We start from the raw sequence: 14,887 nt of genomic DNA, 5'->3' as shown, positions 1-14,887 counted from the left end.
AAAAACTTTGGTCCCATATGGTTTAAATGTAGATTTTGGTTTGAGTTGTTTCTTATAAATGAGATGATCTAATTATCTAATGTATATCATAATATACAGTTTTCTTAAAATAGCTTACTGATCTGGACTAAAATTTATGTGCACTTAATGTGTGTTTTATCATACTCTGTCTTTAGTTCTTTTTAACTTGTATCTCATAAAGGTGTGTGTGTTTGCTTTAGCTACTTAAGAAAATTAAAATCTCTCTCTCTCTAAACTTGTATAAACTATAAACACCCATCTCTTTTTTTCTCTCTCCAAATGAAAATTGTATTCTCTCTTCAGGTGAAGAAATAACTATACAGAGAGGTTGCAGCTTACCTGCGCTTAACAGATGCACCTCTTGCTGTTCCCTATATCACTGTCCTTTCTGTACTTCTGCTTTTTTTAAGCCCTCAAAGAAAAGTAAAGTACAAACGCATCTTCAGCTTCACTTTTCGAGGGCAGTCGTCCATGAAGGTAGCATCATTTGTGATTTATATTTTTTTCTATAAATGTAATGAATGTTGATGTTAAATATATTCATGATTGATGTTTTAGTATTACTCAAATAAAGCTATGTCAACATTGTAAGGCCACGTTGCATATAAGTTTAACAAATAAGTTGTGCTGTGTATTATTGTCTTTCTCTGAAACATTAAGCTAATCACATGAAGTAGGAATGCAAGAAAGGGAGTGATTTTTGTTTTCTTTTTCTTTCTTTTTTCTTTCAGATTATACAATCCACCGGTGTGGTCTAGGTTGTGTGTCACAATTACACTACCATTGGGTATATTGTTCCTCAGTAAAAATCCGACGTGACCACTTTGTGGCCCACCTGAAAGGCTGTAAGAATGCCAGTACATCAACCACCATTCTTGATGTGCTCCCCTGACTGCCAGTACATCAACCACCATTCCTGATGTGGCTCCCCTGACTGCCAGTACATCAACCACCATTCCTGATGTGGCTCCCCTGACTGCCAGTACATCAACCACCATTCCTGATGTGGCTCCCCTGACTGCCAGTACATCAAACACCGTTCCTGATGTGCCTCCCCTGACTGCCAGTACATCAAACACCATTCCTGATGTGCCTCCCCTGACTGCCAGTACATCAAACACCATTCCTGATGTGCCTCCCCTGACTGCCAGTACATCAAACACCATTCCTGATGTGGCTCCCCTGACTGCAAGTAGGTCCTTCATAAAACCACAACTACGAAACAGCGTAGTTATTAAAACAAAATGCCCTCTTTGTCACATTACTATTCAAAAAAAAAAATTAAGAAAACATCTAGAGAGGAAACACACAAAATCTAGGGACGACATTACATCAAGTTATCACCTGTATTCTGACTGCATAGACCGAGCTAACGGTGTCTATGCAGTCCAGAAACATTTTCTTTCTTCGAGTGTTCCGGTCCATGTTGTGCATAAAATCTGGGGAGCAGAGCACAATGTCAAATGTGAGTTGCCATCCTGTCAAGTGGACATGGACTTAGCCAGGAGGAGTGGACTAAGCCACTACAAATGCCATCACCTCAGGTCACTGGACTATTGTGGGTCCTTTGCTGATGGTCCTTCTCTTTCAGAAAGTACCCTGTCAGAAATGGTCAAGCTAAAATGGTTTGGCAGTGAAAGAAAGAGAGATTGCCTAGAAAGACAAAGCTTGGCCACCCAAGACAACAAACCCTTGTCTGTGGCAACAAAGGCGACAATGCCCTCTTTAAAGAGGTGCATTTCAGTATATGAGCCACATGCATCATATTATGCCCAACTTGGAAGAATAATGGTCACATATGATGTAAAGCAGAACTCCTGGCATTGTCCTTGTGCCAGGTCAAGAAGATCCTGTCTTCATAAATACATTGCAAAATGGCACCTGTTCCAGACTGAGCATCAGCTTTTCAGGACCGTCCAAAGCACAGATCAGACCAGTCCAATTCATGTAAGTGTAGATGATGCAGGCCTACTGTACCCCCCACAAAAGAGCTGGAATCTATGATTCAGTATGTCATAAACAACAAGACCATCCCTGCAGCTCTTCCCGAGAACCTGCGTCTGCCTTCATTTTCAAGCACATACCCAACCAGCCTCATTCCTGATGAGATGTTCTGCCATAGATGTGCTGGAAATGTACCTTTATCAGACCCTCTGCTCATCACATCAAAGGCCAAAATTCTTACAAATACAAGAATTATCCATGGTAAGTAAGTTTGGTGCCAATAAGGATCTATAAAATACATACTGACATCAGTTCTGAATGTGTCCTAAATGGTATTGTAGTATGGCTTAATTTTCGAACATGGTATTTTTCAGACGTTGCCACCTACTCAAAATGTTGCCACCAATGTGGAATCCACTACAGGTATCAAGAGTGGAAAGATGGCCTGCACAATTTTAATGACAGTGTCATTCTTGACCTCCCTTTATGCCTACATCTTCAAAACATGCTACAGGTTAGGTTATCTTAAATAATTTACCATTACCTCTAGTAAAAGTAATGCTTTGCAAGGTTTTTCAAGAAGTGGATAGAAATTATTGTTTGTGTTATCTTAAATTATAGGCCCACACCGCTGTCGGGAGAGTGGTTCAGTGTCTGGAGGTCACCATAGGGGAACAGTTTCCTCCAGCCAAAACGGTGCTCCATGCTTATCTCCATTTTGAGGCACTCACAAGTCACGAGTACGAATACTCTTGTGTGACATGTGGGGATCATCCACCCATTGTAATCATGGATCTCCACAGAAAAGGAGCATTCAACATGTCATGTAAGTGTGTTGGCATAGACCATATTGATATTCTGTGCTTTGAGCAAATAATACATTCTGGGTGAATTAACCCTGCTTGTGCATATTTAGCCAATATACATATATACCTAATGTTTTCCATTATACAGGTCGTCTTATTAATGTTTGCTTTCTGTATGTTGTTAGTGAGTGACATCAAACCACCAGCAAAGGATTTCAATGGACACATGGATATGGACGACTTTTGGGATAAACTGGCCCTGCAAATGATTGGTCGTGGCTTTGTAAAAAGTAATTATCTTGCTTTTATGTGCCTCTTCTTAATATTTGGTGTGCTATTTACAATCTTTTTTTGAACATTTTGCTTTTTCTGTTGTTATTTAAGAACAGAGTGACAATCCCTTCACTGTCCACCCCAATTACCACCTTTGGGCACCATGGATTGGAAGAAATACACGCAAGTCCAGTCAGTGCCTCAACACAGAGTTTATTTTTAATCAGTGAGCGGGAGCACTTTGACATGAGGATAAAAAAACAACTTAAGAAGAGTGGCAAGACATAGGAGTCAACTTCAGGAGTCATCCTATACATGGTGTAAATAAATAACCTTTTTTTGTGAACAACAATATTGTCTCTTTCTTTTAAATGGCCCTTGGAATTTTAGAAAAGGGTTAAATTGTGTTTGTCTTCATTAAATGCTATGTAGGACACTGTTCTGTAGCTGTATGATGACCAATTGTGAATAGTACAGCAGATATTTCATTGAGGATCCATATGATTACATGGTACTGTATGTCTAATGGGCTATATGGTTAATACCTAAATGTAACTTTATATACATTCACAACAGCATATATCAGTCAGTCTCCTGTATATAAAAACAGTTTAAAAACAATTAATTCTACAGTAGGTCATATATCATTACTTTGTCCATCTGATCCAAATATGTGTATTAATATTTTTTAAATTTAAACAAATACTTTTCTGTGCTGAGTGAAAAGAGAAGCCTAACTGAACATCTGGATGTTTTTAATCCATAGTGAAGATAATTCCACTGTCTATAACGTTTATTTAAATAAAGAAATACCTAAAAATTAGTAAAAGTCTATAGACTGGACGGTTATTAATGTGTTAGTTTCCAGCGTCGATTTAATTATGTTATTTCGCCGTATATCCTTCTCCCCCTACTGGACGCATCTGGAACAACAGGGGCGTAAAACTGCCAGGGGCGTAAAACTGCCGGCTCCAGGTCTGCAGCCTCCCCATATAGCACAAAATCGACGTGCTACATGTAAACTGGGGTGTAACGATAAACTTATTCGTATTGAACCGTTTGGTTTGAGGCTTTCGGTTCGGTACACAAAGAAACCGAACGGTTCATTGGACCATTTTTCCTGCCGACCAAAATTTAGTTATTTTAAATGTAGGTGCGTGGCAAGTGCGCGCTGGTACGCCCACAACATTGCCCAACATCAAATGGCAAACATAATGAAAGCGGAACGAAACTGAGCTACTCGTCATTTTGTGTTTCATGGACCGTTTATCAGTTTAAACCAATGCAGCGTGAGCCGGTCTTGATCAAGCAAGACTGTTACTACACAGCGCTAAGACATCCAGTAAAGAAAGCATTTGAATTCGCCACTGAAGTAATAATCACTGCAAGATCTAGTGAGAAGCATTCACATGTCTCTGTTATTAACGGATCAAACAGCGCTGAAGTGGAAACCAGGAAGAAACATTGTGCCACGAATGAACTATCCAGAGTTCACAGATCAGCAACATTTACCATGGATTTACTGTAGTAACGCTAACTGTAACCATGGAAGTTTGGCAGGAATTTTAGGCTACAATGCTTTCAAGTAACGTTACATGGGTTTAATTTCGACATTATGAATAAAATTGCTGCTCTCAAATGTTAATCTGAAATAAAAATAAACCTTTTGTTTATAACAATATTACATTTTTTATTTTTTTTTCCAAGGAGCAAGGAACTGTTTGTTTTATATGCTTCTAAGAAGAGTCAAGTATAGCTCCATCATTGCTCAAAGTATAAAATGATCATACTTTATGATGTTTTAAAGTTTTTGCACTTCAGTTAATGTATAGAAGATAGTGTTCACAAAATTAAATGTGACATTTGAAGTGAGTAGAGCAGTCTTATTTTCCTCGTCTTTTGTAATGCTTTTGAATAATATGGGGGGCATGAATCGCAATATATCGCAGAATCGAATCACAATACTTGCTGAATCGCAATAATATTGAATCATGGCCCAAATATTGCAATACTATCGAATGGTCATATTTTTGCCAATTCCCACCCCTATTCAAAATGTGAAAGTGGACATGTCAATGATTATTTAATGCATAATTTTGTTTGTTTGTTATAATTATTATAATTATCAGTTATGTATTTTCAATGCTGGGTAATGAGCATTAAATGATTGAATGCAAATAATATAATATTTTATGTTCCTAGGTTTTCAGAACTGATATTCTGTTTTTAATGTCAACCATTTTAACAGGAATAAGACTCCATTATTGATTGTTGAACTCATTTGTTTAGTGTTGATGCTGCCCGAGATGACGGTTCTCTTGGTAGACTTGTAAATGATGACCATATTAACCCAAACAGCAAGATGAAGACTATCCGTGTGGATGGAAAACCTCATCTATGCTTATTTGCTATAAGTAACATCTGTGCTGGTGAAGAGATCACATATAATTATGGTGATTCTGAGTGGCCATGGCGATGCAAGGTATGTAAACCTTTACAATAACAACTTTTATTTATTGGATTATTTCAAAGGTTAAAAATATTAAAGGTCAAATATAATGGATTTTATTTTGTTTTACATTAAATGTGTGGTGATTACAGTATGTCAATTTGTGTGTAGCTTTACACCTGTTTTATGAGGACATCTCAAGAACAGCTCATGCCAATATTGAAAACTCATAATTGTACTTGTTAGATAAAATGTAATCATAATAGAAGGTAAATAAAGTAGCCTCTTTGGTTAAAATAGACTTTCAATAAGTAATTCTACAATAGTAATTATTTGTCAAGTAATATTTAGTTTTTTTAAAAAACTTCTTTCAGATGACAACTGAAAAGACTCTAAAGGTATTCAAGAAGTTAATTTAATAATTGAGTTAGTCCTTAAAGAATACAACAGATTTCAGTGTTCCTCAGAAGTGTTTGCCACAGTTATGTCACTTATTTATGATTGAATCATTATGATTATTAGTCCTGCTCACTTACTGTACAACTGGCACAGGCGCGTTGTCTTGTATCACTCTCATACAAACACTTGAACTCGGGGTGCAGTCCAAATGTATCTAGTTACCAGTGTCCCGGTAAAACTAGTGTCCTCATAGACCAGGATTCTGTCAAACTAACACACACACTGAGATTCTCCAGTCACGTCAAACAACAGGAACATGTTTGTATGATGTCCTCATAAAACTGTGTCCTCATAGACCAGGATTCTGTCAAACTAACACACACTGAGATTCTCCAGTCACGTCAAACAACAGGAACATGTTCATATGTCCTCAGGGCTTAAAGTATTCTGGCACCATGCCGGATCTCTGGCGTGCGGCCATGAGGAGAATTTTTTTTTGCATGCGGTTTAATATTTTCGACTTATATGGTAGTTGAAATCAATTGAGAGGAACGCATCTCTAACTAACGTTACAAGCTGAGCAGGTCCTGGCAGGGCGGGTCCTGGCAGCACAGTGTGATTGAGAACCATACGTCACGTTTGCGTCGTCGTTGAAAGCATGGAGCGCAAGTTCCTTTTACTGTCTATTGCAAGTTCACCCCCCACTTTCAAATTCGTTTGTTGTGATTTTTAACCGCCCGCCGTCATTGCCTCGGAGGAGCAGGAACGAGCCTGTGTAAAATAGCTCACTGAACGTTATAATGACCTGCCAGAGCACATACTGTATAGCGGTTGCGGCACAGACAGCGATGGAACGCCAGAAACAACAACGGGTATCTTTAATGTCATGGATGAAAAAGAAAGATGTGAGTTAATTAGGTCAGGATAATCATATTTTCTGTCTAGTCCTTTTGATGTTAGCCTTGTGTTCACTGCTGCTAGGTAACTTCAGACTGTTAGCTAAATATTTAATGTTGAACATTTTGTGTAAATTACTAAAAACATGTGTAGGCCTACCATGAAAACGAGTCCACTTAAACCACATGTTACCAAACGTATTCAGTGAAAAACAGCGACTGAATGTTCTCTGTCTTTTGTTTGATTACTGTTATTAAAAAGACGGCACCAGGAATATTGGGCTGCTGTCACTTTAAGAGCTGCACGGACCCAATATACTGATACACGCGTTTTTTCTCAACTGTTAAATTCACTTAAGACAAAACTGTCTGTTTACAAGGACATTTTGACATTTTTGTGTGTATTTGGCCATTCATGTGCAGAATGATAATTGAGAAATACTTGTTTCAGTATCAAATACATACTATTCAGTATAAAAGGTGGATTTCTTTGAGAATGTCGTTTTGGGTGTGTGAGCAGCACAGAAGAGCAATGCGTGAGTCTTTGGTTTAAATGTACATTTAAGATCACTTTGTGTGAGTGTGCTTTGGATGTGTGTGCAGCACAGAAAACAACGCATGGGGTAAGCGCTTGAATAGTTCAAGGTCATATTAAAATGCAATAGGAATAGATCAGAGGAATTGAAATGTTAATTTTATTACTAGTATACAATTCCTGACCTTAAGTACTCTATTTTAGAATTGGAATTGTTTTTGATACCAACTCATATGAGCAAATGTAGCAAAGATTTCCGCGACCTAGGCTGCTAACATATTTAGACCAGTGTTTCAAATGTCTAATTTTATGTTTTGTAGACTCTCCGTGAGGTTGAACCCCCCACTCTTAAAGTGAACTCTCATTCCCAGTCAGAAGCCAGAGATGTGCAGAAGGTATTGTTTTTCTCTCTCTGGAAATCAAATGGTTATGGACATATATTCATAGTTTTAACTAAATGCATGAATACCACGTTAATATTTCTCCCTCTTTTAAATGTGCAAGTCACTGCAATGGATTTCTTTGCCCACTATAATTACCCAGTGGTTAAAAATGTGCCATCATACCTGAATTTGTTCGGGCATCATCTAATAATGGCATCATTAGCCATCTTTTGCTTGAGTACATCATTCATAATGTGATCTTGTTTTCAGTTGACAGTTGTCAGTGATCAATCAGTGTTAATGAAATCAAGGGTCTGTGTATCCACCGAAGGACTGGAAAAGGTATGTCTGTGATGCGGCTTTATTTGGATAATCTCTGAATCTTTAATGGGGTTTAGTACCTTTTTTCTTTTCTCTGCTTCCAGGTGACTCCTGAGAAAGACATATCATTGGAAGGTCAAGACTGTGTTCAAAATGATGTTGAGATGGTAATTAAAAGACCATTGCATCATTTTAGAAAATACTAGATTAGTGTAGTGTATCTTCACCACATTAGCCTTCTTTTTTCATTATGTTTTCAGATGCCACCTGTCAAAGAGTACTTGTTAAATGAGGAGCAGAGCTTTTGTTCACCTACTGAAGGAGTCAAAGAGGTATTTACATGTTTTAGTCAAATTATTTACCGTGTTTCCCATTAATTGCCTTTACTCTGCTGGCCCAACACAGTCTAATCTGTCCTGCCCCAGTTTGAACCGAATTAACCTAAACATATTTTTACACTTTTCATAATAACATAAAATGTATTTTACATTGTGTTCTGTGCCATTGCTTAGGGTTAGGTTAAATGAACTAGTCGAAAGCACGATATGGCTTGGTGTCCATATCAAATTGTGAAAGATTGAAATTAATTAAATGGTCTGTTGCGCTCCCTGTTTCAAAGTGAAGAGCACACAGCCTTTTTTTTAGCTCTTTTCAGTAATATTAGACAATGTCTAAAGAATTTGTTACTGCTTATCAGCCAATACTGCTTATCAGATCTGTGATGTAAATGTTCTTTAATGATTACAAGTGGCATTTTTTTGATATGACCACAGCTTCCCTTTCACCAAAAAAATTAAACAGTTAATGAACAATGTAGCTCAATGTATTTTTACATGTGTGTTTTAGAATATTCCTTTTCTACTATGATTTCACTTTCACAATTGTTTTTCTTCACAGGTCTGTAAGCATGACGTTGTCACTTCAGCAATATCAAGCATGGACAGATGTGCTGAATGTGTGGGACCTGTTGCGGCACTGAAGTGGATTGGCCTGAGATGTAAATGTTAGTATGATGTCTATTTTCCAGTATGACATATCTTAATTCATTTTAGAATCATTCATTTAAGATCAAAATTGAATGACTGTTGCAGGTGATTATCAGATTATTTGTTAGGCCAGTAGTTTTTGCTGTGGTATAAAAGTACTTAAAATGTGCTTAAAGTAATATATGTAAAGCAAAGTTACTTTGCACGCACATCATTTTTATTTTATTTTGCTGATCTTAAAATAATATCCTGTTACCAAAAACTGTATATGTTCCAAACCTTTGAGTTTTGTGATCTATTACACCACTAAAACTTATTAATTAGAATAAGGGGTAATAGTAAATTAACATGAGATTCTATACCTAAATACAATACAAATGTTAACAGCTGAACATGTCCTGATACATTTCTCTCATAGTGTGCTCCAGTTTTTGGCACAAGTCCTGTTATACAAAGTTTCACAAATGGACTAGAAAACAGTCATCACTGGTAAGAATGTTTGATTCTATATTGTTTGCTCAGTTTTATGAATTAACTTTCTATTATTGCTGTTAATCATAAATATATTGACTATAGGAAGTAAGTTCAGAGGAAGACGAGCAGTCAGATGAGGAGTACATACCACAGTCTGAGTCAGACAGTCAGTCAGACAGTTCAGTTGAACTAATAAGACCAGCAAGATGTGATCAAGCTAAACTCCTTTCAGATATACAGGGAGCTGCATGTGTGTATGGAGAGTCTGGTTTGCTATGTCATGAGGAGCAGTTGACTGATGTTGAGATAGACATTGAATCAGAGACTGCTGAATGCCACCTTCCCAGAAAGCAAGGTTCTGAGGTACACAGTTCAATAGATGTTATGTCATCACCCCGATCACACAACAGAGAGGACAGTACTGAGAAGCTTTTGAATGCAATAAGAGCAGCAACGTTGAGAGAGGAAGGGAGAGAAAGCGGTATGTCCAAAACAGATCAGTGTGAGCAATCAGCAAATATTTCCAGTTCAGCAAATAGTAAGAACTATTGTTACATCTGCGGAAACCTCAGTCCAAGTTAGCACGCCATCTGAAAACTCATACGTCTGATGTTGAAGTTGGGCATGCTTTATCACTCCCTGTGCACTCAAAAGAACGTAAAGCAATGCTGGAAAAACTCAGGAACAAGGGCAACTATCAGCATAACACAGACGTTTTACAGTGTGGCGTGGGCACCCTTAAAATAAAACGGGCCCCAAAAAAAGAATGTAATTCAAAGCATTTTGTGCATTGCATGTACTGTAAAGGGATGTTTGTACGGAGAGATCTATGGCGTCAAGATGTTCCTCAAAACCAGCGTCTGACAGTGAAAACCAAGGGAGAACCAGGGTTTTGGGTCTGGCAACTATGGCTTCAATCAGTCAGCAGATATCTCAGGGAGTTTGGAAACTCTTAAGTGTGATGAAGCAGGATGACGTTTCTGCTGTTGTCAAAAATGACCTGAATATTCTTCAGCTTGCACAGTCTTTCTGTAACAAACATGGACATGACCCTACCAAATTTGAGTACATTCGTCAAAAACTCAGAGAAATTGGAAGATTGTTGTTGACTTTGCATCGAGAGTTTTCTATATACAGTCTTGAAGAAGCTGTGAAACCTGCCAATTTTCACAGACTCATTGGAGCGGTCCAGAGGGTGTCTGGCTTTGACGACGAGAGTCACTGCTACCAATGTCCAAGCCTTGCACTGAAACTGGGGCATTATTTGAATAAGATTTGTGAAATCATTCACTGCAGAGCACTGATGTCCGAGGACAAGGAACTGATCGCATCGACAGAGACCTTTAAAAAGCTATACTCCTCAAAGTGGTCCGAGATGATCTCGCACAGTGCTTTAGTAACACTGAATGAGGCGAAATTTAACAAGCCGTCAACACTGCCTTTCACTCAGGATGTACAGTGCCTTCACCAGTTCCTTGAGAAGACTGCGTATACGGCATTTCAGAAACTAAATGAGACTGGGTCACCTCAAAGCTACGCAGAACTATCCAAAGCAACGCTCGCCAATATCATTGTTTTCAACCGCAGACGTGCCGGAGAGGTCTCTAAAATGCCGCTCAAAGGCTTCAAAGAAAGGGACAGCACCTCTCTCCATGATGATGTTGCCATGGGCTTGAGCAAGTTTGAACAGAAACTCTGCAGCCATTTTAGTCGAAGTTGAGATCAGGGGAAAAGGGGAAGAAAGGTTGCGGTTCTTCTCTCACCCGATATGGTTGATGCCCTGACACTGCTGGTCAGCAAGAGAAGTGAATGTGGCGTGCTGGACAATAATGAATTCTTGTTTGCCAGGCCCAACTCCCAGAGTCACTACAGAGACCCAGATTCTCTTAGGGTCTATGCAAGTGAATGTGGAGCTCAAAATCCAGAGTTTCTCTGATCAACTCATCTGCGTAAGCATGTAGCTACTCTCTCCCAAATCCTTAACCTGAAAAACAATGAATTAGATCAGGTCGCAGATTTCTTAGGACGTGATATTCGTGTCCATCGCGACTATTACAGGCTGCCTGAAGCCACTACTCAGCTGGCTAAAATATCGAAGTTACTGCTAGCCATGGAAAAGGGCCGTCTTCCTAATATTCAAGGCAAATCGCTTGATGACATTGAGATTGAAGGTATGTCCATCCTAGTGTCCATCCACTGACTGGTTACCTTAAATTATCCATTTATCACTGTGAAGCTGCTTTGAAACAATCTACGTTGTTAAAAGTGCTATTTAAATGAAGATGACTTGACATGTCCGTCCTAGTGTAGGTAGTACAGTGGATATTTTACACTCATAGGGAGATTTAAGGAAACTTAAATCATGTGATGTACCATGCATCCAGTGAGTACACTGTAGGGTGTAGTCTAATTGTCATTTTTCACAAATTACTTTGAGTACATGTTAAACATGTAGATGTTTCTCATTTGCAAATAAGTGGTGGTGGTGTAGTGGCTAAAGAACAGGGCTGTTAATCAGCTGTTAATCAGAAGGTCGCTGGTTCAAACCCCACGGCCACCACCATTGTGTCCTTGAGTAAGACACTTAACTTCAGGTTGCTCCGGGGGGGATTGTCCCTGTAATAAGTGCACTGTAAGTCACTTTGGTGGTGGTGTAGTGGGCTAAAGCACATAACTGGTAATCAGGAGGTTGCTGGTTTGATCCCCACAGACACCACCATTGTGTGCTTGAGTAAGACACATAACTCCAGGTTGCTCCGGGGGGATTGTCTCTGTAATACGTGCACTGTAAGTCGCTTTGGATAAAAGCGTCTGCCAAATGCATAAATGTAAATGTAAATTTCCCTTTTTCTTCAAGATGAGATCAGTATTACAGATTCTGATGCCAGTGATCCTGATGAGAGCGAGTCTGAGGATGATGCTCCTGCTGGAGCTGTAGGTGTCTCCAGTGATTTTGGTATGTGTCAAACAAACATGTTCATAAACTTATTATTATTTCAACCCATCATTTTCATTAGATTATTGGCTTAAAATGCATAAATACAATTGTACTGTATTGTGCATATATTGCAACTTTTCTAACAGAACATTATTGAAATTAAGGATCAACCAATAAATTGATAGTTTTCATGTTCGCCAAAAACAGAAATGACAGATGAACACAAGTTTTAAAAAGCAGCTGTTTAACAGGCTGATATGTAATCTCTAGAATAATATTTTGAATATTTAGTTTGTAATGTCATCAAGATATCTGGTTTATAACCAGTTAACATTGAGTTCTGTAAGTTTAAGTTACATCCGAGTTTCCTGATTGGTATATAACTGATTTCTTCCAGATGTTCAGAAGATGCCCATCGAGGAAGCCACTGAATTTTTGAAAGGTACCTGAGGTTAAATTTGGAACACAACCATCATTGTAAGTACATGTGCTCTCATATAGTTGGAGCTTTCTAATGTATTAATTATTCTGTACAGCGAATGAGAGTGAGGCAGAAATTGAAAACCCACGCAGAGGACAAAAAGTGTGCTGGTCGAATCGCGGAAATTAGCTGTAATGAAACATTTTAAGGCACATATAAGCAAAGGGAAACTGGCCACACTGACTGAATGCCAGCAGTGTAAGACAGCTGAAGATCCTGTTTTGGCAAGGCGCAGTGCTCAAAACATCAGAGATTTTGTCAGAAATCGTGCAATTAGTTTAAAAAGGAAAGCCCAAATCAAGTAATGTTACATGTCTTATTTGATGTTGCGCTATTTTGATTATTACTATGCTTGTTTTTTTTCATACTATAGTAAGAAACTTATGGCAACAGTAGTTTGTGAGCAAAAGGCAATTCTGTTAGCATTTCCTCCCCCTCATTGTTTTTTCAAACCTGTATGACTTTCTATCTTCAGGGGAACACGCAAGGAGACGTTTAGCAGAATGTTAGGGCCAACCTCAGCAGGAATAGAGTTACGGACATGAGTTTACTGTATAAACACCTTCTGAGAGAATAAACTTGTGTCCGTATCTCTATTCTCTCAGAAGGTGTTTATACGGTAAACTCGTGTCCGTATCTCTATTCTCTCAGAAGGTGTTTATACGGTAAACTCGTGTCTGTATCTCTTCTCTCAGAAGGTGTTTATACGGTAAACTCCTGTCCGTATCTCTATTCTCTCAGGTGTTTATACGGTAAACTTGTGTCCGTATCTCTATTCTCTCAGAAGGTGTTTATACGATAAACTCGTGTCCGTATCTCTGTTCTCTCAGAAGGTGTTTATACGGTAAACTCGTGTCCGTATCTGTTCTCTCAGAAGGTGTTTATACGGTAAACTCGTGTCCGTATCTATTCTCTCAGAAGGTGTGTATGCGGTAAACTCGTGTCCGTATCTCTATTCTCTCAGGTGTTTATACGGTAAACTCGTGTCCGTATCTCTATTCTCTCAGAAGGTGTTTATACGGTAAACTTGTGTCCGTATCTCTATTCTCTCAGAAGGTGTTTATACGGTAAACTTGTGTCCGTATCTCTATTCTCTCAGGTGTTTATACGGTAAACTCGTGTCCGTATCTCTATTCTCTCAGAAGGTGTTTATACGGTAAACTCGTGTCCGTATCTCTATTCTCTCAGGTGTTTATACGGTAAACTCGTGTCCGTATCTCTATTCTCTCAGAAGGTGTTTATACGGTAAACTCGTGTCCGTATCTCTATTCTCTCAGAAGGTGTTTATACGGTAAACTCGTGTCCGTATCTATTCTCTCAGAAGGTGTGTATGCGGTAAACTCGTGTCCGTATCTCTATTCTCTCAGGTGTTTATACGGTAAACTCGTGTCCGTATCTATTCTCTCAGAAGGCGTGTATGCGGTAGACTCGTGTCCGTATCTCTATTCTCTCAGAAGGTGTGTATGCGGTAAACTCGTGTCCGTATCTCTATTCTCTCAGAAGGTGTATGCGGTAAACTCGTGTCCGTATCTCTATTCTCTCAGAAGGTGTGTATGCGGTAAACTCGTGTCCGTATCTATTCTCTCAGAAGGTGTTTATACGGTAAACTCGTCTCTGTATCTCTTCTCTCAGAAGGTGTTTATACGGTAAACTCCTGTCCGTATCTCTATTCTCTCAGGTGTTTATACGGTAAACTTGTGTCCGTATCTCTGTTCTCTCAGAAGGTGTTTATACGATAAACTCGTGTCCGTATCTCTATTCTCTCAGAAGGGGTGTATGCGGTAAACTCGTGTCCGTAACTTTATTCCTGCTGAGGTTGGCCCTAACATTCTGCTAAACGTCTCCTTGCGTGTTCCCCTGAAGATAGAAAGTCATACAGGTTTGAAAAAACATGAGGGGGAGGAAATGCTAACAGAATTGCCATTTCTTTTGGTTGGTCCCTCATAAAAGTTTCTCATGTGATTGGCATCCATTGCATGTC

At 38.8% G+C, this 14,887-nt stretch overlaps 1 protein-coding gene across 2 annotated transcripts; it reads left to right on the top strand.

Moving 5' to 3' along the window:
• Positions 1–6,543: 6,543 nt before the first annotated feature.
• Positions 6,544–13,030, top strand: LOC127655021 (uncharacterized). Of its 2 annotated transcripts, XR_007972000.1 has the most exons (10): positions 6,544–6,797; positions 7,644–7,718; positions 7,977–8,048; positions 8,132–8,194; positions 8,288–8,359; positions 8,925–9,030; positions 9,432–9,502; positions 12,345–12,443; positions 12,823–12,867; positions 12,962–13,023. XR_007972000.1 is itself a non-coding variant. In XM_052142613.1 (9 exons), the coding sequence occupies exons 1-8, from the start codon at positions 6,693–6,695 to the stop codon at positions 12,423–12,425; spliced, it is 645 nt and encodes a 214-aa protein (XP_051998573.1). In that variant the 5' UTR covers positions 6,544–6,692; the 3' UTR covers positions 12,426–12,443; positions 12,823–13,030. The 2 variants fall into 2 exon arrangements, 1 of the variants encoding a protein (XP_051998573.1); XM_052142613.1 differs by having other exon boundaries at positions 12,823–13,030.
• Positions 13,031–14,887: the final 1,857 nt, after the last annotated feature.

The sequence above is a fragment of the Xyrauchen texanus genome, chromosome 14 (genome assembly GCF_025860055.1).
Source record: "Xyrauchen texanus isolate HMW12.3.18 chromosome 14, RBS_HiC_50CHRs, whole genome shotgun sequence".
NCBI classification, from domain to species: domain Eukaryota; kingdom Metazoa; phylum Chordata; class Actinopteri; order Cypriniformes; family Catostomidae; genus Xyrauchen; species Xyrauchen texanus.
This window is presented reverse-complemented; position numbering and strand designations above follow the sequence as displayed.

Coding starts and splice junctions, on each gene's coding strand:
- LOC127655021 (XM_052142613.1), top strand. CDS start 6,693: ATGACCTGCCAGAGCACATACTGTATAGCGGTTGCGGCACAGACAGCG. Junction 7,719..7,976: donor AAGCCAGAGATGTGCAGAAG/GTATTGTTTTTC, acceptor TCTTGTTTTCAG/TTGACAGTTGTCAGTGATCA. Junction 9,031..9,431: donor GATTGGCCTGAGATGTAAAT/GTTAGTATGATG, acceptor TTTCTCTCATAG/TGTGCTCCAGTTTTTGGCAC.